Source organism: Lithobates pipiens, unplaced genomic scaffold (genome assembly GCF_037356315.1).
Source record: "Lithobates pipiens isolate NorthernLeopardFrog02 unplaced genomic scaffold, aLitPip1_a1.2 Scaffold_16, whole genome shotgun sequence".
In the NCBI taxonomy this organism is placed as follows: domain Eukaryota; kingdom Metazoa; phylum Chordata; class Amphibia; order Anura; family Ranidae; genus Lithobates; species Lithobates pipiens.
In genome coordinates, this window is record NW_027507748.1 from 382386271 (window position 1) to 382411349 (window position 25079).

Consider the following 25079-nt stretch of genomic DNA (forward strand, 5'->3'; position numbering starts at 1 on the left):
TTACAGTCCAACTCCTCCTGGTGGCCTTGGGATGAAACTACAGCAGGCATCTCCCACCGTTTAGCACCCCCTGCAGGCACAACAGGAAACTTCTTGTTGCTAGGGGTGACTGCAAACATATTTTCACCGGAATCTGGGCCTACAGACAAAACTTTCTCAGCAACATTATCTCCAGCCGTATTCCACAACCTAGGGCAAGAAAACATGCCATGCCCCAGCTGGCCACATTCCAGGCATGGTACTGGACGATTTTTTTTCAAAGCGATTCTCTCCTGGTGATTCCCAGCTGGCCGGAATGCACAGGCCTCTTTGTGGGGACGCTGAACCAAACCTCTACTGCAGCTCCTTTCAGGCATACATTTCACTCCGGTTGCCATGGGAGACTGCACTCTCCCAGCAGAACTTTGCTGGCTCTCTCCAACATGATAAATTGGCTCCTCCTTAAGCCACTTTCCACGATCCTTATTAGACATAGCCCATGGTACAGAGACAGCCCGACTGGCTTCCTCTGCGTTGCTATGGGCAACCACTCTCATCCTCAGCCTTTGATCAGCCTTGCTCCTTGCATATAGCATGGGCTTCTCTCTGCTGGATCCCGTCTCATGCTGTGACACATTCACATCTTTCACAATAGCTGTTTTAACTGCATCAGCTTTGCCAGGGTCAACAACAGCCCTCTTCCAGTTATGGACATCCAGCGGCTTTCCCCTTGCACTGAGGGTTGGCTTCCTTTCCTCTGTGGCTTGGTTCAGTGCTGCTAAATGCCGCTTGCACCAATCCACTGCAGATTCAAATGCTGGTGGACTCTCCATAATAGCAGTCACCTGTGCACTCATTGCACCAGTGTTGCTAGGGACAACCCCAGCCCTTTTTCTCCTTGATACACTCTGATCAGGTATGTATGGGGCTCGTTCGGGCGGTAACAACCTCTCCAACCACAGAGCTCTGTCTCTTTTAAAGCAAGTTGCTTTTCTCTTCATGCAAGCTTTCCTCACCTGCACATTGCACACACTGATTGTGCTGTCTCATGCACACAAACACAGTTCATAGCAAGAGAAAAAAAAAATTTGACTTTTCATTCACAGGTACACCACCTGCAACACGCAATGCCTTTTGCCTGGCTGCACTTCCACACACAGCCAATAGTTCCTGACTTGAACTTACTGTAGAGCAAGGACCCGGATTCCACCGTCTTGTGCCCGCATTCGAACACCACTTGTGATATTGGGGTGTTTAGCTCAATTGGTAGATGCATTTTTTAGTCCACATCAGGCAGGCGTTGATGGTTAAGGGCCTGGTAGCCCACGTTTATTATAAGAAAACCAAAGTATTAGTCCATCCAGCAATCCCACGCAGGGGTCCAAGCTTAAATTAAATACAGAAAAATCCAAACGAAAATGCTAGCCCACCTGGCTACTCTTCAGCAGTAGTGCTGCTATAAGTACTTGCCCCTCAAATGAGCTGCTTGGATACACACAGTTTTAGGCTCCTTGGACGCACACAGCTTCAACCCTTCAACGCACACAGCTTTGGGCTCTTTGGACGCACACAGCTTCAACCCTTCAACGCACACAGCTTTGGGCTCTTTGGACATGCACAGCAGCAAGCTACTCCACCATCCTCACACTCTACTCCCAACATCCTTTCATTATATGGCCTGTCTGCAGCTGGGCACACACCCTGCTCGTTATCATCCAGACCTGGACACAGGGTTGGAGATCCCTCTTTCCTCCAATTTCACAGGGACAGAGCCTCGCTCTGTCACAGCACATTGAGAGCCGTTTCCCTGTCACAAGGAAAATTACACCTACCCAGCCTCCCTCTCCCATAGGGCATTAAAACCTGTGCATTGAGAGCCCTGTGTCAAACATACCACTAATTAGGCACATCAATCATCAAATACAGGACAGTACACCACAAAGCGTTAGACAAACACCCACCCTCTCCCTCCCCACCTCCCGCGATGTACAAGATGGCCAGGGGATCCCAGCAGGCACCCAAACAACAAGCACCCAAATAGTAGTAGAAGTCCAATACCAGAGAGGCTCACGGATAGTTTAAGGCACAGCCTCTGGTTCTATGCTGGTAAGTTTGTGCTGCTGAGTCTCTCCAGGGGATCTAGAAAGTGAAGGCACTCCACAGGGAAGGAAGATGGGAGTGGTCACTTCTGGAGTAGGACTGGGATCAAATGGTAGGGGGGGAACCCACGAGTCTCCAGAAACGAGGCCAACGGACCTCTCCCCTTATCACAATACAAAATGCAAGGACCTGGGCAGAGATAGGAACCCCTGAACAATTGCCAAGGCAGGCCATGGGCCACTCATAACTAATAAAACTCACGGTTGTCGCTCCCAGGGCTCACATTTTGGGCTCATGTACCCCCACTGGTGCCTGGTCTCCTCTCCTTCGCCTGGTAGAGTAGCGGGGTAGAGGTGCAGAGCAAAAATCCCCGGTAAGCGGCAAGCACAGCCAGTCTGGAAGGGGAATTGGCTCCAGATCTAGAAAAGCAAACAGGTCCGGGAGATCTGTATGGTGGCGAAGGGTAAAAGAAGAGTTATCCTTGCGGACGGTTGCAGTGGGAACTCCCAGCGGTACGCCAGTGCTGCTTGGAGCAACGGCTCCAGCAGGGGTTTTAGCATGGCCCATCTTTGTAGAGTGGCCCTAGACAGCTCAGAGAATATAGAAATTTGAGCACCGTCAAAATCAATCTGGCCCTTGGACCATGCTGCACGGAGAATAAGGTCCTTCTGGGAGTACGATGGAGACAGCAAATCACATCCCAGGGCCAGTCATGTTCCGATGGTCTAGGCCCAAAGCCCGGTGCACCCGATCGAACTCCATATTGGCACAAGGGTCCATGTCCAAGACCTGATGGAAGATTGCTAGAACCTGTGAAGGCGGCTCCGGTTCTCCAAATCCATCGCATGGAGCTGTATTCCCACCAGTTACTCCTGGAATGCTGTATGTCCCCTCTCCAACTGGGCATCTCGGAGCTCCAGTGCGCTCACCTCCCGATTCCCCCTTAGTCATTCTGTCATCCAACACATGGACCTCGGAGCGGAGCTCATAGAAGTCACAGCAATGTTGCTCCTCCACCCGCATGACCAGAGCCTCCATGTCTGCTTTTGTTGGAAGTGCGCGAAGCAGGGCTCTGATATCAGCAGCGGCTTGGGGTGACCAAATGGAGGCTCCCGAGCTTCTGGGCGGGTGGTCCAGGAGTGAAGGTAGCCCCTCTAGCGAGTTAGGCACAGAACACTATGAAGCGGCCATGGATGGTGAGTTCGCAGGACCTCTTCTGCCACGTGTCACTTCAGGGGAGCAGGGTGAGCTGTAGCCTGGAAAAACCGACTGATCGGGGACACTGGAGTAGCTTCGGATGAACCCCTGGTCCTCATGCATTTGCGGTAAGTCATGGCAAGTCAAAAGGGAGTGTTAGGTAACTTCACTCCACCATGTCCAAGAGATATCCAATTTTACCATTATTGATATATTATTATTATCCGTTTTCTAACTAAAGTACTTCTGTAAGAATCTATGTTTGGTTCAGTGGATGAATACGTAATATGTCTGTATGGTTTAAATAAGAATTTGCAGACAGTGAGAAATGGGAAGGAGGCTTTGTTCCATTGTATATTATTTCTGTCACATGAAAGCGAGGCTTGGTTTCTGAGCGATGGCTCAGTTGAGTCACCCCCGTGCCCCAGGAAGACGTCATATGTGACTAAACATGTCAGGCAGAGCTACACGCTGTTGCCATTGCGCCCCACGTGATCCTGGAAGCTCGGTGTATGCTTGTTCCTTTGCTGGCAATTGCTTTTATCCATGCGCATCTTGTTTTTACTCCTTGTAAGTAGTCAATTGGCTGTTTTTTCAATAAATTATATTTTTGCAGTATCACACTATTGGAGCTTTTGTTTTATATGATTACTTCCCACCCTGCATATTTTGGACGTCCCGCTGTTAGGGGAGATTCAATATACCAATATCCTGGAGACTTGGTTGTCATCATTATAACCCACAGACATATTCTGCCTGTCTTGTTTGACCATCCTAGAGATAGGTGGTCCTGACAAGTCAGTAAGAGTCCCAGACTACTGTGTGTGGTATATCACAGAAAAGTTTCATCAAATCACGTGGTGGTGGAGAATTTATATCTACTATTTTTGGACTTTACTATAGCCAAAGGACTCAGTCACCTTTTTTTTTCTTTTGTATTTAAATTGATCTTGTGTTACTTTTCACCTTTTCTGTTTTAAACACTTTTATGTTTTCCTTTATTTTATAGTATGTCATAACACTAAAAGTTTATTATTCAATATATTTCAGGTTTTTGCTTTTGACTCGCGTGGTTTTATATTATTTAACCACTTCGCATCCAGGCCAATTCTGACATTTCTCTCCTAAATGTAAAATTCAAAATTTTTTTGCTAGAAAATTACATAGAACCCCCAAACATTATATATGTTTTTTAGCAAAGACCCTAGAGAATACAATGGCGGTTGTTGCGACTTTTTATCTCGCACGGTATTTGCGCAGCAATTTTTCGAACGTGTTTTTTTTCATAAAAAAACTTTCATGCTTAAAAAAATGCATAATATGATAGATGAAGATACGCAAGTAAATATATACCCAAAATGTCACGCTTCAAAATTGCACGGGCTTGTGGAATGGCGCCAAACTTTGGTATTTAAAAATCCCCATAGGCGACGCTTTAAGTTACATGTTTTGCGTTACAGAGGAGGTCTAGTGCTAGAATTATTGCTCTCGCTCTAACGTTTGCGGCGATACCTCACATGTGTGCTTTGCACACCATTTTCATATGTGGGCAGGACTTGCGTATGCGTTCGCTTCTGCGTACGAGCTCACGGGGACAAGGGCGCTTTAATTTTTTTTTTTATTTTTTTAGTTTGACACTTAAAAAAATTGATTACTTTTATTCCTATTACAAGGAATGTAAACATCCCTGTAATAGAAATATGGCACGATCTGACCTATTTACAGTGAGATATGGGGTCAATAAGACCCCATATCTCACCTCTAGGCTGGAAAGCCTAAAATAAAAAAACGATCCTGGCTTCCTAGCCAAATCGGCGCCGTTATTTTGAATGCAGAGGCCGGGCGTGACGTCATAACATCGCGCCCGGTCTCCGAACGATCATAGAGACTCCGGGACGATCTGGTCCACCGGAAATTTCTATGGTATTATCCGGGGGCCGGCGGATCCTGTGACTGACTCACTGGTGGAAACGGTGAGTCTGTAGAAGCACCGGCGGGAGGGGGGGAGTCCCCTCCCGCCTCCCATAAGAACGATCAAGCGGCGGCTGAAAACGCCGATATCTGAATGATGTCTGTGGCCTCAGGCATCATTCAGATATACCCCCGGAAAGTCAAGGACGTCCCTGGACGTACCTTGGGCGGGAAGTGGTTAAATAAAATTACAGCATAGAGCTAATATTGTATATTTATGTTTGTTCACAGTTTACCTCATAATGCATATATGTATAGTTACATACAATTGATCCAATTTATTTTAACATCTTTGATAAAGACACTGACAAAGCTCCTCCATCTGTCAGTTGTTGGTGATCTTTTTTCTTGTTCCATAATTTTTATTGAATTTCCAAAAGTAACAACATAGAATGTACAAAAGAAGCTTCATAGCCATTGAATGTACAAAGAAGAAACTGAGGTATACAGTAGAAACTGCTTACACAATCAGCAGAAAGTAAATATGTGTGTAAGCTAACAGTTTTCGTAGGATCAATCATAAGAATATATAGTTTGGACAAAGCATTGGTGATACTGTATATGGAAGTTTGTGTAGTAGAGAAGAAAAGAAGAGCTAAAGATTTAGTAGGAGATAGAAGTAGAATGGGGGGGGGGGGGGCTTGGGGGAAGGGTATGAACCGGGCAGGGTGAGAAGGGTTAGGTGCAGAGTCGGTCAGCAGGTTTCCAGGGTTATTGGTGCCGGTGTATAAAGCACAGCCAACTAGTAGCATCTGACTTTACTCCACACGGACATTACCCATTGCTAACCCTTTTTTCATTTTTAAAACTTTTGGAACAGATTTTCAGGTAGTAATTAACCACTTCAATACATGGCACTTCCCCTCTTCCTGCCTAGACCAGTTTTCAGCGCTGTTGCATTTTGAATGACAATTGTGCGGTCAGGCAACACTGTACCCAAACAAAATTTTTATCATTTTTTTCCCCACAAATAGAGCTTTCTTTTGGTGGTATTTGATCACCCCTGGGGTTTTCATTTTTTATGCTACAAATAAAAAAAAAAAGGCAGAACGTTTTGAAAAAAGAGACATTTTTCTTTGTTTCTGTTACAAAAATTTGTAAATGAATACATTTTCTCCTTCACTGATGGGCACTGATGAGGCTGCACTGACGGGCACTGGTGAGTTGGTGCTTACAGTGGATATAAAAAGTCTACACATCCCTGTTAAAATCCCAGGTTTCTGTGATGTAAAAAAATTAGACAAAGATAAATCATTTCAGAACTTTTTCCACCTTTTAATGTGACCTATAAATTGTACAACTCAATAAAAAAAAAAAATCTTTTAGAGAGGGGAAGTAAAAATAAAAAATAAAATAATGTGGTTGCATAAGGCCTCTTTCACACGGCCAATCCGTTCAGGTCTGCCTGTCAGTTTTTCAGGCGGACCTGAATGGATGCTCCGTAAAGGTCTATGGAGCGTCGGATGAAAAAAACTATTTTTCCATCCATCATCGGATATAGGGGAGAGTGGTGCTCTGACAGTTCCGTCTCTGCATACTGCGCAGGGACGAACCTGTCATATTCCTGCTCAGCGGAGATCGCTCCAGCGATCCCCGTTGAGCAAGCAGATGTCCACGGAGCGGATCAGCACTGATTCGCCCTGTGTGAAAGAGGCCGATGTGTGCACACCCTCTTATAACTGGGGTTGTAGCTGTGTTCAGAATTAAGCAATCACATTCAAACTAATGTTAAATAGGAGTCAGTACACACCTTCTATTATTTATAGTGCCACTTATGAACCCAAAATAAAGTTCAGCTGTTCTGTTAGGCATTTCCTGACTTTTTCTTAGTCACATCCTACAGCGAAAACCATGGTCTGCAGAGAGCTTCCAAAGCATCAGAGGGATCTCATTGTTAAAAGGTATCATTCAGTAGAAAGGTACAAAATAATTTCCAGGGCATGAGATATACCATAGAACACAGTGAAGACAGTCATCATCGAGTGGAGAAAATATGACACAGCTGTGAAATTACAAAGAACTGGACGTCCCTCAAAAATTGATGAAAAGACAAGAAGAAACCTGGTCAAGGAGGCTGCCAAGAGGCCTACAGCAACATTAAAGGAGCTGCAGGAATATCTGGCAAGTACTGGCTGTGTGGTACATGTGATAACAATCTCCTGTATTTTTTATGTCTGGGCTATAGGGTAGAGTGGCTAGACGGACACCTTTTCTTACGAAGAAAAACATCCAAGCTTGGCTAAATTTTGCAACAACACATCTAAGTCTCCCAAAAGCATGTGTGAAAATATGTTATGGTCTGATGAAACCAAGGTTGACCTTTTTTGACTATAATTCCAAAAGACAGGTTTGGATCAAAAACAACACTGCACATCACCAAAAGAACACCATACCCACAGTGAAGCATGGTGGTGGTAGCATCATGCTTTGGGGCTGTTTTTCTTCAGCTGGAACAAGTGCCTTTGTCAAGGTAGAGGGAATTATGAACAGTTCCAAATACCAGTCAATATTGGCACAAAACTTTCAGGCTTCTGCTCGAAAGCCAAACAAGAAGGGGAACTCCATCTTTCAGCATTAGAGCGAACCAAAACATACATCCAAATCAACAAAGGCATAGCTTCACCAGAAGAAGATTCAAGTTTTGGGATGGCCCAGCCAGAGCCCAGATGTGAATGCGATTGAAAATCGATGGGGTGATCGGAAGAGGGCTGTGCACAGGAGATCCCCTCACAATCTGACAGATTTGGGATGTTTTTGCAAAAAAGAGTGTGTAAATATTGCCAAGTCAAGATGTGCCATGCTGATAGACTCATACCCATAAAGACTGAGTACTGTAATAAAATCAAAAGGTCAAAGTATTATTGTAAGGGTGTGCACACTTATGCAACCATATGATTTTATTTTTACTTCTTTCCACCTAAAAGTTTTCAGTTTGTTGTTCAACTGAGTTGTACAGTTTATAGGTCACAATAAGACCCCTTTCACACTGGGGCACGTTGCAGGCTCTACAGCACTAAAAATAGCACTTCAAAGCGCCCTGAAAGAGCCACTCCTGTGTCTCGAATGTGAAAGCTGAGGGCTTTCATACTGGAGCGGTACGCTGGCAGGGCGCTAAAAAAAGTCCTGCTAGCAGCATCTTAGAAGCGGTGTTTATACTGCTCCTCCACCGATCCTGCCTATTGAAATCAAAGGGCAGTGCGGCGGGGGGTAAAAGCATCCCGTTAGCGGGCGAATAACGGCGCTAAAAATAGGGGCACTCTACCGCCGACACCCACCACCCCAGTGTGAAAGGGGCTTTAAAGTGGAAAACGTTCTGAAATGATTTATCTTTGTCTCATTTTTTTTAAATCACAAAAACCTGACATTTTAACAGGGGTGTGTAGACTTTTTGTATCCACTGTATGCAGCCCTAATTGGTGGCGCTCATATGTGACACTGATGGGCACTAATAGGCAACACTGATGGGCTTTGATAAGTGCCACTGGGCACTGATAGGTGGCGCTGGTGGGCACATATAGGTGGCACTGATAGATGGTACTGTTAGGCAGCACTGATCAGGAGGCACTGGCAGGCATCACTAATGGGCACAGAGTGCCATCCCTATTGGGCACTGATTGGCATACCTGGTGGTCCTGGGTGGGCATCCCTGGTGGTCCTGGGTGGGCATCCTCGATGGATCTGCACTGATAAACAATACACTGATTATCAGTGCAGACCCCCCCCCCCCATCAGGAGAGCAGGCAGCGTGAGTGGAGGAATAGCTGGTAAACAGCTCTACCTATTTACACTGTGATCAGCTGTGATTGGACACAGCTGATCACGTGGTAAAGAGCCAACCTCATAGGCTCTTTACCAAGATCAGAGATGCAGTGTCACTGACACACCACGGAACGCTGCACCACCCGCGGGCGCGCGCTAGCGGCTTGCCCTGCTGGACATCATATGAAGCTCAGTCAGGATAACAGAACCACTTTCCGGCCATCATTCTTTATACGGCGGGCGGGAACTGGTTAATTATTAAAGTTAAAAACATACTATGTCAAAGTAAATAGAGGTTTCCACTTTCAAGAAAACAAAAAAATTTATGTTTTAAATTGATATCAAAGCCTTACAAAAGCACACTGAAGTGATTAACCACAGGTGATGAAAAAAAACACATACCGGTAAGCTGTACCTATTTATCTGCAGCTCTCTCCCTTCCAGAGCCTTTCAAAGTACAGAGATCAGATCTTATTAGGAGATGGGGACAGGGATCTGACATCACACAGAGCAAAGAGCTGAGGCCGCGTACACACGCGGGGACTGTTCGCTCAACTTTGTTTGTCAAACAGTTTCAGCGGACAGTCCGCTCAAAATTAGCATGGACGGACATGGCCACACACGACGTACGAACAGTTTGCTGAAACCGTGCGCGATGACGTGAACGGCACGTACGACGGGACTAGAAAACGACGTCCTATACACTGCAATGCAACCTTCGGCGTATAAATTCTTTCTGAGCATGCGCGGAACTTTGTTTGACGAACAAGCCTACACACGAGGGGACTGTTCGCTGAAACAAGGTTTCAACGGACAGTTTTTCGGAAATTCCGAAAAACCTTGTTCAGCAGACTGTTCGCTGAAACTGTCCGCTGAAAGCCCACACACGAGCGGACTGTCCGCTGAAACACTGTTCAGCGGACAAAGTTGAGCGAACAGTCCCCGCGTGTGTAAGCGGCCTGAGTGTTATCTTACACCTGTGTGGAGAGAGTGAACACATACCTTTACACAGTCCCATAGGGAAACATGCACATGTGAGACATCTGAGGCTGTCAATCACCTGTTGTGTGCTCGGATTGGGGGGCCACCACCATCGGTTGCCTGGGGTCAGAGAAAACTGGCTCATGCAGACTGCAGATATAAGAGAGGGTAGCCAAGATCTGCACCAGGTGCCATGGACCAAGGCAAGTACACTGTATATGAGAATATGCTTTGTTCATTTCAAAGGTTTACCGCTACTTTAATCTTTTGGAAGAGTGAGCAGAGCCAGTTATATTTTTAAAGAGGCACCGTCTTTCCCAGTGCTTCTCTCTATCACATAATATGGCCTAATAATACACATACGCGCTGCCTGTATTACTGCTTACATGCAGCAGTTCAATCAGATCTTACTGTCTTCCATGGTAAGACTTTCAAAAATTGCTTGCTCTGTTTTACCAAACACTAGTGGAATGCAGTCACTCTGATGGCCATTCCTTGTATTATTGAACTAAACAGCTAGAAAATGCAGTAAGCCAAGTGGCCTGTTGCACATCTAAAATTCCTAATGTATAGCTGGAAAAAATCTCCTGCCCAGGCAAAATACTGTATATCAGACAGAACAGAAGAGATGCCTTGTCTTTGAGGACAACGTTTAAAACCTGATCAAAAATCTTCTCAGCAGGCACATACACATCATGTAAAACCTAAAAGAATTTCCAACCCTTGCTCCTCAATTCAATACAAACAAAAAAAAAGTTTGGGACTAGATTTGAGCTTTACATTTTTGCGCACATTATAGTCGAAAAGATCTTGAATATATAGCTTATGTCGGTTAGCAAGTTTCAAAGCCTTCATGGAAATTGTAGATCATATTTATTTTTTGTTTTATCATGTGTGCAACACAATGTTTTACATGGAAACTGTATTAGTTCATTTGTCTGAATATTTTTTTTCTAGGCTTAAACAACTATAATTTGATGTTTTATTTCCTTTAAATTATTCACTATATTACCAAAAGTATTGGGACACCTGCCTTTACACGCACATGAACTTTAATGGCATCCCAATCTTAGTCAATAGGGTTCATTATTGTGTTGGCCCACCCTTTGCAGCTATAACAGCTTCAACTCTTCAGGGAAGGCTGTCCACAAGGTTTAGGAGTGTGTCTATAGGAATGTTTTGCCATTCTTCCAGAAGCGCATTTGTGAGGTCAAGCACTGATGTGGCCAAGAAGGCCTTGCTTGCAGTCTCCGCTCTAATCCCAAAGGTGTTCTATCAGGTTGAGGTCAGGACTCTGTGCTGGTCAGTCAAGTTCCTCCACCCCAAACTCGCTCATCCATATCTTTATAGACCTTGCTTTGTGCACTGGTCCAAATCATTTGGTGGAGGGGGGATTATGTTGTGGGGTTGTTTTTTAGGGGTTGGACTTGGCCCTTTAGTTACAGTGAAGGGAACTCTTAAGGCATCAGCATGCCAAGGCGTTTTGAACAATTTCATGCTCCCAACTTTGTGGGAACAGTTTGGGGATGGCCCAGTGCACCCAGCAGAGACTGCGAGCCAGGCCTTCTCATCCACATCAGTGCCTGACCTCACAAATGCGCTTCTGAAAGAAGGGTCAAATATTCCCATAGACACACCCCTAAACCTTGTGGATAGCCTTCCCAGAAGAGTTGAAGCTGTTATAGAGGCAGAGGGTGGGCCAACTCAATATTGAACCCTACGAAATAAGACTGGGATGCCATTAAAGTTCCTGTGCGTATAAAGGCAGGCATCCCAAAACTTGTCTGTGGTGACTGCGTGTTACAGATATGTATTCTAGAATTATAGTTGCTATTGTGAACATTGGGAATGTTTCCTACTTCTCGGTAGGTGGTGGCAGTTTAAGGGGTTAATTGCTTAGTTAAATAAACCCAGTTACAATCGCTCTCAGCCTGTTGGCACTTAGATTGGGGTCCTACCAACTTGAAAATGAGTGTGCAGGGTGGAACTGAGAATGTAATTGTTGCGTATCAGTGACAGCGCAGTGTGAGGTTAACCAGTCATTTGTCACAAGTTGGTGAAAAGGGCCGTACTCTGACCCACGCTTGTTACAGTGAGTTGTGATGGTAATGCAAATTGGGCAACCCAAAAACTCTGTGAGAAGACACAAGGCAGTCAGCTGCTGGTCAGTCATCTGGGCGGATCCCAACATTATTATCAGGACCCTGCAGAGCCTGGACCGCCTCTGTGATGTCAGCCAACAGCGGGCTAAAGCAGAACCTTGGTCACAGGAGAGCACAATTAAGTGCACTCCTGTAATCCATAGGAGAAGTATGGCCAAAACATTTTTGGCCATATTTTTTAAGTACACACTACCAGACACTAGAATTACCTGTTTAGTAGTATACATATATAAACAGATAACAGTGGCATAAATAACATTGCTGTATGTTCTGCAGATCAATTATTGATGTAGAGGGACTATCAACCATTTTGTTGGACCTTAAAAGTCCTGAAAAGCACTTCACTCCACCCAAATCCATAGAGGCTTCAGCTAGACACAGCACTCCAGTCAACCAAGGTATTTATTCCTCAAATTGTTTAGACCTTAAAAGTGTTTGCTTATTTTTGTTTTCTTTCATTTATTACCCAATTCATGCTGTAAATCTATTTGAAAATGATAAAGATTCAGTAACTTTCTGGCATCAAAACTAGAAAAATAGCAAAACTATTTCTATTTGTCATGACTGCCTCAGTGTAGTTCAGGAAATATAAAGTCATTTTTTTTTTTTACTATAGCATTGCATTTATGCTCCGTTCAAATATATAAGGATTGAATGCGTTTTGAACCATGAATCAAACCGGCTTTATATGGAGCTTTCGTTCACATATATGAAGTCCAGTGGCAGTGCGAATTCCAGGCACCTTACCTTCTATGGAAACGCATCTGAATCACACATCTGATGACTTTTGAACACAAATTTGATCAGAAAAAATACAGCGTCCCCCCCCAATCCATACCAGGCCCTTTTTGAGTCTGATACAGATCTTAAGGAGAACCCCATGCCAAATTTAAAAAAAAGTTGTGGGGCCCCCAAAATCCATACCAGCCCCTTAGGTCTGGTATGGATTTTGAGGGTAACCCCCACGCCATCAATTTTTTTTTTTAATTAGCGTGCCCCCCCCCCAAAATCCATACTAGACCTTTATCTGAGCATGCAGCCTGGCAGAGAAGGAAAGGGGGATAAGCGAGCACCTCCCCCCTCCTAAACTATAACAGGCCACATGTCCTTAACCCAATGTTGATGCAGACAAGAGCCTCTTCCTAGCAACCCTGGTCGGTGGTTGTGGGGGTCTGCGGGCAGGGGGCTTATTGGAATCTGAAAGCCCCCTTTAAGGGGGCCCCCAGATCCTGGCATCCCATGGGAATGAGTATGGGGTACCCTACTAGTTCACCAAAAAAGTGTGAAAAAGAAATAAAAACACGGTGACAGTTTTTTGACATTTATTAAAAAAACAGTGTCCCCCGGTTTAGATCCATCATCAATCACAAAGCCCGCCACCACCGCTGACCCGCAAAAAGAAAAAAAACCTTCGCTCCCCTCGTCTGCCAGCTCCGCGATCTGACAGTTGGTAGCAACCCCCCCTTGTGACATCATCGAATGGTGCAGTCTCCCCTTGTTGAGTGCATGTGACCTGGTGTGGTTCGGGGGGGTTGCTTGCTTGTCCCCCTTCCACCTTTCCTGGCCTGCCAAGCTGCATTCTCAGATAAGGGTCTGGTATAGATTTGGGGGGGACCCTACACCATTTTTATTTTTATTTTAGTGTGGGGCTCCCCTTAAACGCTTTTTCCAGACATATAATGGCCTGGTATGGATTGGAGGGGGGAACCCCTCACCTTTTTCTTTCACCTTTTCACCTTTTTCTTTCACAGTTTTTTTTTTTTTGGCTTCCCGAACAGCTAATGTTAACCACTTGACCATTGGGCACTTAAACACCCTTAATAACCAGACCAATTTTCAGCTTTTGGTGCTCTCACATTTTGAATGACAATTACTCAGTCATGCAACACTGTACCCATATTAAATTTTTGTCCTTTTTTTTTCACACAAATAGAGCTTTCTTTTGGTGGTATTTAATCACCTCTCAGTTTTTTATTTTTTGTGCTATAAAAGAAAAAAGATCGAAGAATTCTGTGAAAAAATTAATTTTTCTTCGTTTCTGTTATAAAATTTAGCAGATTAGTAATTTTTTCTTCATAAATTTTGGCCAAAATTTATACTACTACATATCTTTGGTAAAAATAAGTACAAATTGGTGGATATTATTTGGTCTTTGTGAAAGTTATAGAGTCCACAAGCTATGGTGCCAATATCTGAAAATTGACCCCTTTTTGGAAAGAAGACATTCCAATGTATTTAGTAAGAGGCATGATGAGTTTTTTGAAGTTGTCATTTTTTCCCACAATTCTTTGCAAAATCAAGATTTTTTTTCCTTTTTTTTTTACCACAAAATTGTCATATTATCAGGTTATTTCTCACACACAGCATATGCATACCACAAATTACACCCCAAAACACATTCTGCTATTACTCCCGAGTACGGCGATACCACATGTGTGAGACTTTTACACAGTGTGGCCACATACAGAGGCCCAAAATGCAGGGAGCGCCATCAGGCGTTCTGGAGCACCCAGGACAATTCTGACATTTCTCTCCTACATGTAAAAATCATCATTTATTTGCTAGAAAATTACAGAGAACCCCAAAACATTATATATTTTTTTTTAGCAAAGACCCTGGCGAATACAATGGTGGTCGTTGCAAATTTTTATCTCACACGGTATTTGCGCAGCAATTTTTCGAATGCTTTTTTTGGGGGAAAAAACTGTTTTGTGCTTAAAAAAAAAAACCAGTAAAGTTAGCCCAATTTTTGCATAAAGTGAAAGATGAAGTTATGCTGAGTAAATAGATATCGAACATGTCACTCTTCAAAATTGCACATGCCCGTGGAATGGCGCCAAACGTCACTACTTAAAAATCCCCATAGGCGAAGCTTTAAATTTTTTTTACTGGTTACATGTTTTGAGTTGCAGAGGAGGTCTAGGGCTAGAAGTATTGCTCTCGCTCTAACATTCGCGGTGATACCTCACATGTGTGGTTTGAACACCGTTTTCATATGTTGGCGGGGCTTACGTATGCGTTCGCTTCTGCATGCGAGCACATGGGGACAGGGGCGCTTTAAATTTTTTTTTTTTTATTGTTCATTTTACTTTATTTATTTTAGTTTGACATTTTTTTCAACAAAAATAAATTTTTGATCACTTTTATTCCTATTACAAGGAATGTAAACATCCCTTGTAATAGGAATATGAGATGACAGGTTCTCTTTACAGTGAAATCTGGGGGTCAATATGACCCCACATCTCACCTCTAGGCTGGGAAGCCTGAAATAAAAAAAAAAAAAGATTCTGGCTTTGATCGTATTGGCGAGTTGGTAGAAGCACCGGAGGGCGGTGAGGGGTGGGGGGGCGTCTATGGCTGAGTATGGCTGGGTATCTCCGAGTATGGCTGGGTATGGCAATTTATGGCAGGGTATTGCAGAGTATTGGCGGGGTATTGGCGGGGTATTGCAGAGTATTGGCGGGTATTGCAGTGTATTGGGGGGTATTGCAGAGTATTGGGGGGTATTGCAGAGTAATGGCAGGGTACTGCAGAGTATTGGGGGGTACTGCAGAGTAATGGCAGGGTACTGCAGAGTATTGGGGGGTACTGCAGAGTAATGGCAGGGTACTGCAGAGTATTGGGGGGTACTGAAGAGTATTGGGGGGTACTGCAGAGTAATGGCAGGGTACTGCAGAGTAATGGGGGGTACTGCAGAGTAATGGCAGGGTACTGCAGAGTAATGGCAGGGTATTGCAGAGTAATGGGGGGTACTGCAGAGTAATGGCAGGGTACTGCAGGGTATTGCAGAGTATTGGCAGGGAATTGAGGGGTTAAATTCGGTGAGCAGCGATGTGGGCACTGCAGATGCAGCCCACAGCGCTGCTAACACCGATCTCTTTCCCCTCCGCTGTACCGATCGGTACAGAGAGGGGGAGGGAGGAACCGGCGTCATGTTATGACGCCGGTTTGTTTACAAGTGATCACTCCGTCATTTGACGAAGCGATCACGTGGTAAACGGCCGTGACGAGCGGCTGTTTACCGTGATCCGTGATGCGCCGGGTCCACTGGACCCGGCGGTCACGGATGATCTTGTGTGCGTGCCCCAGGGGGCGCGAGAGAGCAGAATTCTGGGAGGCCGTTAATTAACGGTCTCTCAGAGTCAAACAACCGCCCTGAAGCCGTTAATCGGCAATGGGCGGTTGTTAAGTGGTTAAAGACACCAGTAGATGTCGGCTGAAAAAAATTGCATCTTAACCGCATCTAAATTGCAGCTGAACAGCTGCTTTGGAAATTTGCAGTGAAAAATGTGCATCAGACATGTGTAAACCTAGCCTTATTGTGAAATCAAGGCAAACAGTACAGGGCTTGTTCATTTATGTTGCTTATGTGTTTTTTTTGCTGATCTGTAAAATATTTTAGTAGATTTGTACTAATTTTAAATGACAAATGTAATATCCTTTTGTTTGGGATGTTATGATTTGATAATATGTAAAGAAAAGGTTGTACACTGTATTAAATTAGACATTCTCTTCCAATTTTCAGTTTTTCTTTTTAATTACATTTTTTGTGCTATAGTAGGACACAAAAAATTGTGCTGCATGAAGGAAGTCTTCAAAGTCAGCTGTTATACACTGAAGGAAGTAGAGTTATATTCTCTCTGTATACTAGCCAGTTGTAGCTTGATTTAGGAAATTCAGTTAGATATAAAAACAATGATTTAAGAAATGTCTTCATATGATGACTGTATCTGGCCATCTTTATTGTGTTTGTACATTTTCTTCCATTGTTATGGCAGTTGAATGTCCGTATCTTTCAAATTTCCCCTTGAGTGTAAATTTCTGAATCTGTTAAGGGTAGTGCCACTCTGCCAAATCAGTTAGACTTAGGCAAGTTGATCTCTTTGTGTATTAGTACCTTTTTGTTTTTAATTCCAGGATCTACAGAGGGGCTCTTAGAATATTTCCCCATGTATTTTCTTGGAGAAATCTTTGGACACCTTCTGTATGGATGTGTCTTTTAGAGCAGCATCCCTCAGCATATTTGCAAAATTTAGATATGTTAAGAAATTACTTCTAGTCTCACTTGCTGGCTTGTGAACATAACTTTATAGAAATTGAATAAGTCCCTTACTTTCCTTTGCATCAGCTACGTGTTCCAAAATAAGACCACTGCAAGAAGAGAAAAGTCTTGAATCATCTTGTTGGGCAAGCTTGGAATCATATAAATCTACCAAATCCTCTGTGACATTTTTGTCTGCAGAAGTAAGTAAATTAAATTTTTAGGTTTGAAAGACAACAGCTTTATATCTCTATATTAGCCAGTGCAGAATGAAAGTTACATAAAACATATAAGTGGTAGAAAATATTCTAGAAGTATATTTATGTATCCATAAAGTTATAATTATTTATATATTCACCTAAAAAGGTTAATAGGAATTTTAGCATTACTTTAATTTCTTTGCAGTTTATTGGTGAACTTGATAATATATGGGCTGTGTTCATTACAACTCACAGGTTCATGTGAGACATTCTAATGTAACTTTAGCATAAGGAGAGGAAACATTCACAATCTCTACATTCTACAGACACATTTTATTTAAGGAACAGCACTCCACTAATACTTAATGTAGAATGTCAGTGTAGCAATGCACTGTATTAGTCTAGAAACCTGAACGCCAATCTATAAAAGCAGAGAGCTAGAAAAGGGTTTTAATTCTATAATATAAATTATAACCTTGAGTAGGGGTTGCCAAAGATTTTAGAGTTTTTTTTTTCTTTTTAAACTGTGTATATTGAAAACAAGGTAACCGCACAGAGGAAATTCAACATGCACATATATGGTCTCATTACATGCATAGACCTTGCCTGTGTAGTCTTTTACCCACTAAGGTCTGTTTTACATATGCAGAGGAATATCAGTATCCATAGGAGTTAAGCCTGAATTCCTCCAAAAGTCCAATACTTTGCTAAATTTATCTAGGTGTTTCCTGTTAGTAAATGTGACTCTTTCATATGGAATTATTTGGTTAAACACAAGGATCCATTGAGGTAGAGTAGGGGAAGTTGTTTGCATCCACCTCACACTATTGCTTTATGAGCTATGAATTGTGTTTTTCTCAAAATAAAATCTGTGTATAGTGGGGCCACAACTCCTCATCCAAAATGCCAAACAAGCAAATCTTCAGGGAGCAGGGAAAAGGTATTGTAATAAGAAATGGCAAGAAATTAGGACCAAAAAAATGTTAATTATACAACTTGACCAAATCAAGTGGACAAACTCTGCTTGGGGCTTTTGACAGTGCAGATAATTTTTATGTGGTAGCCAAGCCATTTTGTGTAAATGAGTCAGTGTTAGCTATGTTTGATGGCCCTTGAGATGTATTCATTCTAAATACAGGGTATTAGGAGAGTCAGAGGTTTAAGGTTTTAAATTGGGTGTTCAAGGCATGTTACGATAGTAAATAGAGAAGAAACCCCTTGGTAGAGCAAGAGACTCCTGAAATTGGTCATAGGTACATAACTGATTATTAACATACAGTATCTCACAAAAGTGAGTACACCCCTCATATTTTTGTAAATATTTTGTTATATCTTTTCATGTAACAACACTAAAGAAATTGCACTTTGCTACAATGTAAAGTAGTGAGTGCACAGCTTGTATAATAGTGTAAATGTGCTGTCCCCTCAAAATAACACATGGCCATTAATGTCTAAACAACATGTTAATGCTGGCAGCAAAAATTAGTACACCCCTAAGTGAAAACATCCAGATTGGGTCCAAAATGTCTATTTTGTGTGGCCACCATTTTGCTCCAGCACTGCCTTTACCCTCTTGGGCATGGAGTTCACCAGAGTGTCACAGGTTGCCACTGGAGTCCTCTTCCACTCCTCCATGATGATATCACAGAGCTGGTGGATGTTAGAGACCTTGCGCTCCTCCACCTTTCGTTTGAGGATGCCCCACAGATGCTCAATAGGGTTTAGATCTGGAGACATGATTGGCTAGTCCATCACCTTTTCCCTCAGCTTCTTTAGCAAGGCAGTGGTTGTCTTGGAGGTGTGTTTGGGGTCGTTAAGTTGGAATTCTGCCCTGCGGCACAGTCCTTGAAGAGAGGGGATCATGCTTTGCTTCATTATGTCACAGTACATGTTGGAATTCATGGTTCCCTCAATAAACTGTATCTCCCCAGTGCTGGCAGCACTCATGCAGCCCCAGACCATGACACTCCCACCACCATGCATGACTGTAGGCCAGACACACTTGTCTTTGTACTCTACCTGGTTGCTTCCACTCATGCTTGACACCATCTGAACCAAATAGGTTTATCTTGGTCTCATCAGACCACAGGACATGGTTCCACTAATCCTTGTCCTTAGCCTGCTTGTCTTCAGCAAACTGTTTGCGGCTTTATAAGGGACTTCCTTCTGGGACAATAGCCATGCAGACCAATTTTATGCAGTGTGAGGTGTACAGTCTGAGCACTGACTTATATTTCCCAAAGACAACCCCTGGATACGATGCTGACTCAACTTCTTTGGTTGAACCTGTCCTGTTAAACTGCTGTATGGTCTTGGCCACCATGCTGCAGCTCCGTTTCAGGGTCTTGGCATTCAGTTTTTTCAGATCATCAGAGAGTTCTTTGCCATGAGGTGCCATGTTGAACTTCCAGTGACCAGTATGAGAGAGTGAGAGTGATAACACCAAATTTAACTCGCCTACTCCCTATTCACACCTGAGATCTTGTAACACTAAGGAGTCACATGACACTGGGGAGGAAAAATGGCTAATTGTGCCCAATTTGGACATTTTCACTTAGGGGTGTACTCACTTTTTTTGGCAGCGGTTTAGACATTTATGGCTGTGTGTTGAGTTATTTTGAGGGGACAGCAAACTTACACTGTTATACAAGCTGTACACTCACTACTTCATTGTTATCAGATAGATCAAAAGATATAATAAAATATTTACAGAAAATGTGAGGGGTGTACTCACTCTTGTGAGATACTGTATATATCTGACAGAATCAGCATCACTCTAGTTCACTAGGATACAGTGTCTGATATAGATTTTAACTGGACAAGTATTGGGTTGTCCCATAGTATTAGATTATCTGGAAGTTCCTCATAGGGGATGTTTTTTTAACTACTGTTGAAATTGATTTAGCCAATCTGAGCATCAGAAGTTTAGGTTTAGAGGCATATAAATTCAGGGTCTCCAGGAACATTTTTCAGTTCGAAGCACATGTGCCAGATAGGCCTTTACTGTTGTAGGAACATGAGGAAAGAATCATTCAACTACATGTTTCAATAGTCCTGCTAGGTAAGAGATATAAATATCAGGTAAGACCATACCCTCCTTCCTTTAAGTCTGTATTAGTAGTCAACTTCAACTCACCTGTATGCCTACAACCAGACCAAATAAATAAGGACAATAGGGTGTTTAGATCCTTGAAATAATTTTTAGGGACCATCAAATACATTTACAATAACGCATAGCACTTAAAGCGGAGTTCCACCCAAAAGTGGAACTTTCGCTCATTTGTCTCCTCTCCCCCTCCAGTGCCACAATTGGCACTTTTTGGGGGGGAGGGGGGACAGGATAATTGTCTTTAAAAGGTATCCTGTTCACACCTCCGGGAGTCCAGCTGGCTGCCTGTGACATGACTTTGGGGCTCCCTCCTCCTCTCCCTGTCGCCAGGCCAGTAGGAGAGAGGAGCGGGGCCTTGCGCATGAGCAGTAGGGTTCCTCGTATGAAGCTGGATGGCTACACCGCTGGGTTCCCTTACCCGCAATGGTTGCGGCAGCACCCAACAACTGATGGAAACATCAGCTGCAGTGCCAACATTGTGGGACTCCAGGACAGGTAAGTGTCCATTTGTTAAAAGCCAGCAGCTGCAGTATGTGTAGCTGCTGGCTTTTAATTAATTTAAATTTTTTTCTGGACGGAACACTGCTTTTAGCATAAGTACTATTTTAAAGTGGTTGTAAACTCTCCCCCACAACTTTGTCCCATGTAAATCAGCATAAAAAACCCTAATGAACACTGCTTGTAGATATCTCCTTACTTGCTTAACATTGTTGTAATCCTTTTTGTTCTTTAGAATGACGTCACTAAGCATGCCCAGATCTCCCCTGATTTATGGCACTCTCTATGTGCTTGTCTAGCTGTTATCAGGACTTCCTACGGCACACCACTGATATCCCAGGAGGCTGCATAATCACTTAGAGCTTCCTCTTACACCCCATGTGACCATGTGACATCACATGCCGTGTAAACCTGGCCATTACTGCAGTCTTATCAGCTGAAGCTGATAAGACTGACACAGGCAAACATTAGACAATCGGCACAAGTAAATACTATGAAATAAAACAAGTCAGCTATGAACGGGGAAGCAGGGTTACCATAGAAACGTTGGATTGAGAAGGAGGCTTGGTTAACAGTACAGGAAGTGCTCAATGTAAGGGTGGAAATACACTCTACTGTGGACTCAGAAAACAATACTTAAGATGGTGCTGCCTAACCCCCAGAAACAAGTTTTTTAAAGTTTCTTTAAACAGTAAGTAATATGCGATTTGGGCTGGATTACAGTGGCTATAGTTTGATAATTACTTATTATAATGGACTAAATGAAAATAAGCATCAGAGTGGGAGAGTTTACTTCCTCTTTAATGATATTGATCCTGCCCACCAATGAGAGAGAAAGTTTGATCCAAAATTTATGTTTTATTTTGATAAACTGGAGTAGTGCAGTGATGTTGACATCCGGGCCCTGTTCATGGCCTTTATTAATAATTAAAACCACCGAAAGGGAAGATCTTTTAGTAATAAATATAAAAACACAGAAAGGGAAGAATTAAGAATAGCAAACCAAGGAGCTCCTGTGTATAGTGGCATGAGCACAGATTTTTGCCAGTAAGCCTGAATAGGACCAAGAATTTCAAATAGCTTGTATTGCAGCAGGAAGTGCATTTTCAGTATTGCCTGTATACAGTATTAATGCATCAATGTACAAGCCCACATGGTCTATTCTATCCCCTAGTCTGCTGCCAGCATATCCATCCATATGTTGTAGGTCACATGGTTATAAACCAGATGGGAATTCAGCCATTGTCAAGGATTCCAAAGCCAGGGTGAGCTAAAGCAGGGACACAAAGGGTTGCTGGAAATTTAAATGGAAAAATAGCAAAGCAGACAGACTGAAAAGGCTGAGTTAACAGAACTGAACGAGACCAGGCAGACACAGGGTATGGGATGCAGGGACTGGGGGAAAAAAGACAGATACTATGTAAAACTCAGCCAAGAGATACCATGCCACAAATACACAGAAGGGCAGGAAAAATGAATGAGCATCAAGTGTAGTAGACATGACAGGACAAGTGCAGAGCAAGAAAGAAATAGAGACAGAAGAGGGAACAAGCTGGGAAATACATTAAGGTACAAGACTATAGTCAGGAAACGCAGAAAACAAATCTGAAACATTGCTGGGACAAGTATCTAGGTTAGAACAGGAACAAACATGCAGGAAACAACCCACTTCCAAAGCTGGTTCAGAAGACTGCACCAGAGCAACATGTCAGAATCCAGGCAGTAAAAAGTGACTCACTGATCCAGAACAAGCATACAATGCTAGACAAGTCAGCCAAAAAGTAAACCAAAACCCCTAATGTGCATACATTTTGAGAAGCAGTGAGTATAGGTTTTCTTTAAAGAAAGGGAATATAGAGGAAAGCCAACAAAGGGATACCCAGACTCTGTAGCATGGAATACAGAGTATAGGGGAACTCCACAGGAAAGCAACAGTTGCAGGATCAGGTCCAAAAGTATTAGTACAGTTGAGTGTTGTCTTAAAAAAGAACTACAGTCTAATAAAAAGGCAAACAATTGATTTAAAGGAACCACCTGTTAAAATTAGTAAAGATAACCAATCAATGGTTCTTTCTACTTTCCTCGCAAGGGAGAGAAAGCAGTTAATAAGCAGTAATATTCCCAGTGCCTAACACTCTTGAAAATCCATAAGAAAGCTGGAAGAACACCTAAAGTTTGAGTTGTTAGGCATTTTTTGGTTCTCACCAGAAAATGTGGATTGGTTTTGTAGAAAATATTGAACTTTTTCTAAAATTATAATGGTATAATATTATATGACAATCTTTAGATACCAATTTAGTAATTTATTCATAGAGAGATGTGATACTGAAAGCAAGAATCAATATATAGACTTATTAAATTGATGTTCAGTGTTTTCTTGGATAAAACAGGTATCAGATACCTTTTCCTTAACCACTTCAGCCCCGGACCATTTTGCTGGCCAAAGACCAGACCACTTTTTGCCATTCGGCACTACGTCGCTTTAACTGACAATTGCGCGGTCATGCGACATGGCTCCCAAACAAAATTGACGTCCTTTTTTTCCCACAAATAGAAATTTCTTTTGGTGGTATTTGATCACCCCTGCGGTTTTTATTTTTTGCGCTATAAACAAAAATAGAGCGACAATTTTGAAAAAAACACATTATTTTTTACTTTTTGTTATAATAAATATCCCCCAAAAATATATAAAAAATAATAATTTTTCCCTCAGTTTAGGCCGATACGTATTCTTCTACATATTTTTGGTAAAAAAAATCGCAATAGGCGATTATTGATTGGTTTGCGCAAAAGTTATAGCTTCTACAAAATAGGGGATAGTTTTATGACCTTTTTATTAATAATTTTTTTTTTTAATAGTAATGGCTGTGATCAGCGATTTTTATTGTGACTGCGACATGATGGCGGACACATCGGACATTTTATAGCAATCACTGCTATATAAATGCAGTGATTTCTGTGTAAATGACACTGGCAGTGAAGGGGTTAACCAGTGGGTGGCAGTGTAGGGGTTAAGTGATCTTAGGGGTGTGTTACTAACTGTGGGGGGCTGGGCTTTCTTTTAGTGAACACTGATCTCTGCTCCAATCACATGGAGCAGAGATCAGCGTCACTTGTTGCTAGGCAGAACTGGGAGATGCTGTTTATAACGGCATCTCCCAGTTCAGCCACCCCGTGAGACGATCGCGAGTATGCCCGCAGCGATCGAGTCCACGGGACGCGAGACCGGACTCACGGGGGTCCGAACCAGCACGTGAGCGTGCTGGCGGTGGCAGGGCGGCATTTAAAATTGGACATACCTGTACGCCAATATGCCTGCCCGTGCCATTCTGCCGACATACATCGTGTGTGCGCCAGTCGAGAAGTAGTTAAAGTGGTTGTAAACCCTTACATATACCCAGTGAAGTGACTAGACTCAGGTGATGCACAGAGGTGAAACAAACTCTCAGACATAGGTTGTACCTGTTTATCTAGAGATATATGTCCTGTATAGTCTTCTACAACACACAGATAAAAGGATTTTTTCTCAGTAGCAGAAAGCAAATGGTGGGGATCTGGCGTCTCACACACTGCAGAGCTAGAGCGCATAGCAGACGGTATTCTGAGAGCTGTTTTGAGGAAAGTTATATACTCCCCTGAGGTGACCTTATCTATTAGAAAATAGTCATGTAGAGAGAAGAGAGATCAGAAAGCATCCAAACTGGGTGCTTTGGATTCAGGTTTGTACACACTATAGTGGGATGTGGTTTATTAATTTGTCATGTCTTAGGTTTACAACCACTTTAAACATTAATACTGTATGTCATAGTTAAAACAGTCATACCGTATATACTCGAGTATAGGCCGACCCGAATATAAGCCGAGGCCCCCAATTTACCCCCAAAAAAACTGGCAAACTTATTGACTCGTGTATAAGCCGAGGGTGAGACATGCCTGTCCATCCCTGTGTGTGTGTCCGTCCATCCCTGTGTGTCCGTCCGTCCCTGTGTGTCCGTCCATCCCTGTGTGTCCGTCCATCCATCCCTGTGTGTGTCCATCCATCCATCCATCCCTGTGTGTGTGTGTCTCCATCCATCCATCCA

General features: G+C 43.0%; 1 protein-coding gene across 2 annotated transcripts in view; it reads left to right on the forward strand.

Moving 5' to 3' along the window:
* The window catches only part of TEX14 (testis expressed 14, intercellular bridge forming factor), a 758047-nt gene that overhangs the window by 647139 nt on the left and 85829 nt on the right, over positions 1-25079 (forward strand). For both annotated transcript variants that reach the window (XM_077482232.1, XM_077482233.1), the window contains exons 22-23: positions 12426-12547; positions 17278-17393. In XM_077482232.1, coding sequence (XP_077338358.1) covers positions 12426-12547; positions 17278-17393 — 238 coding nt within the window. The remainder of the gene's footprint in view (positions 1-12425; positions 12548-17277; positions 17394-25079) is intronic.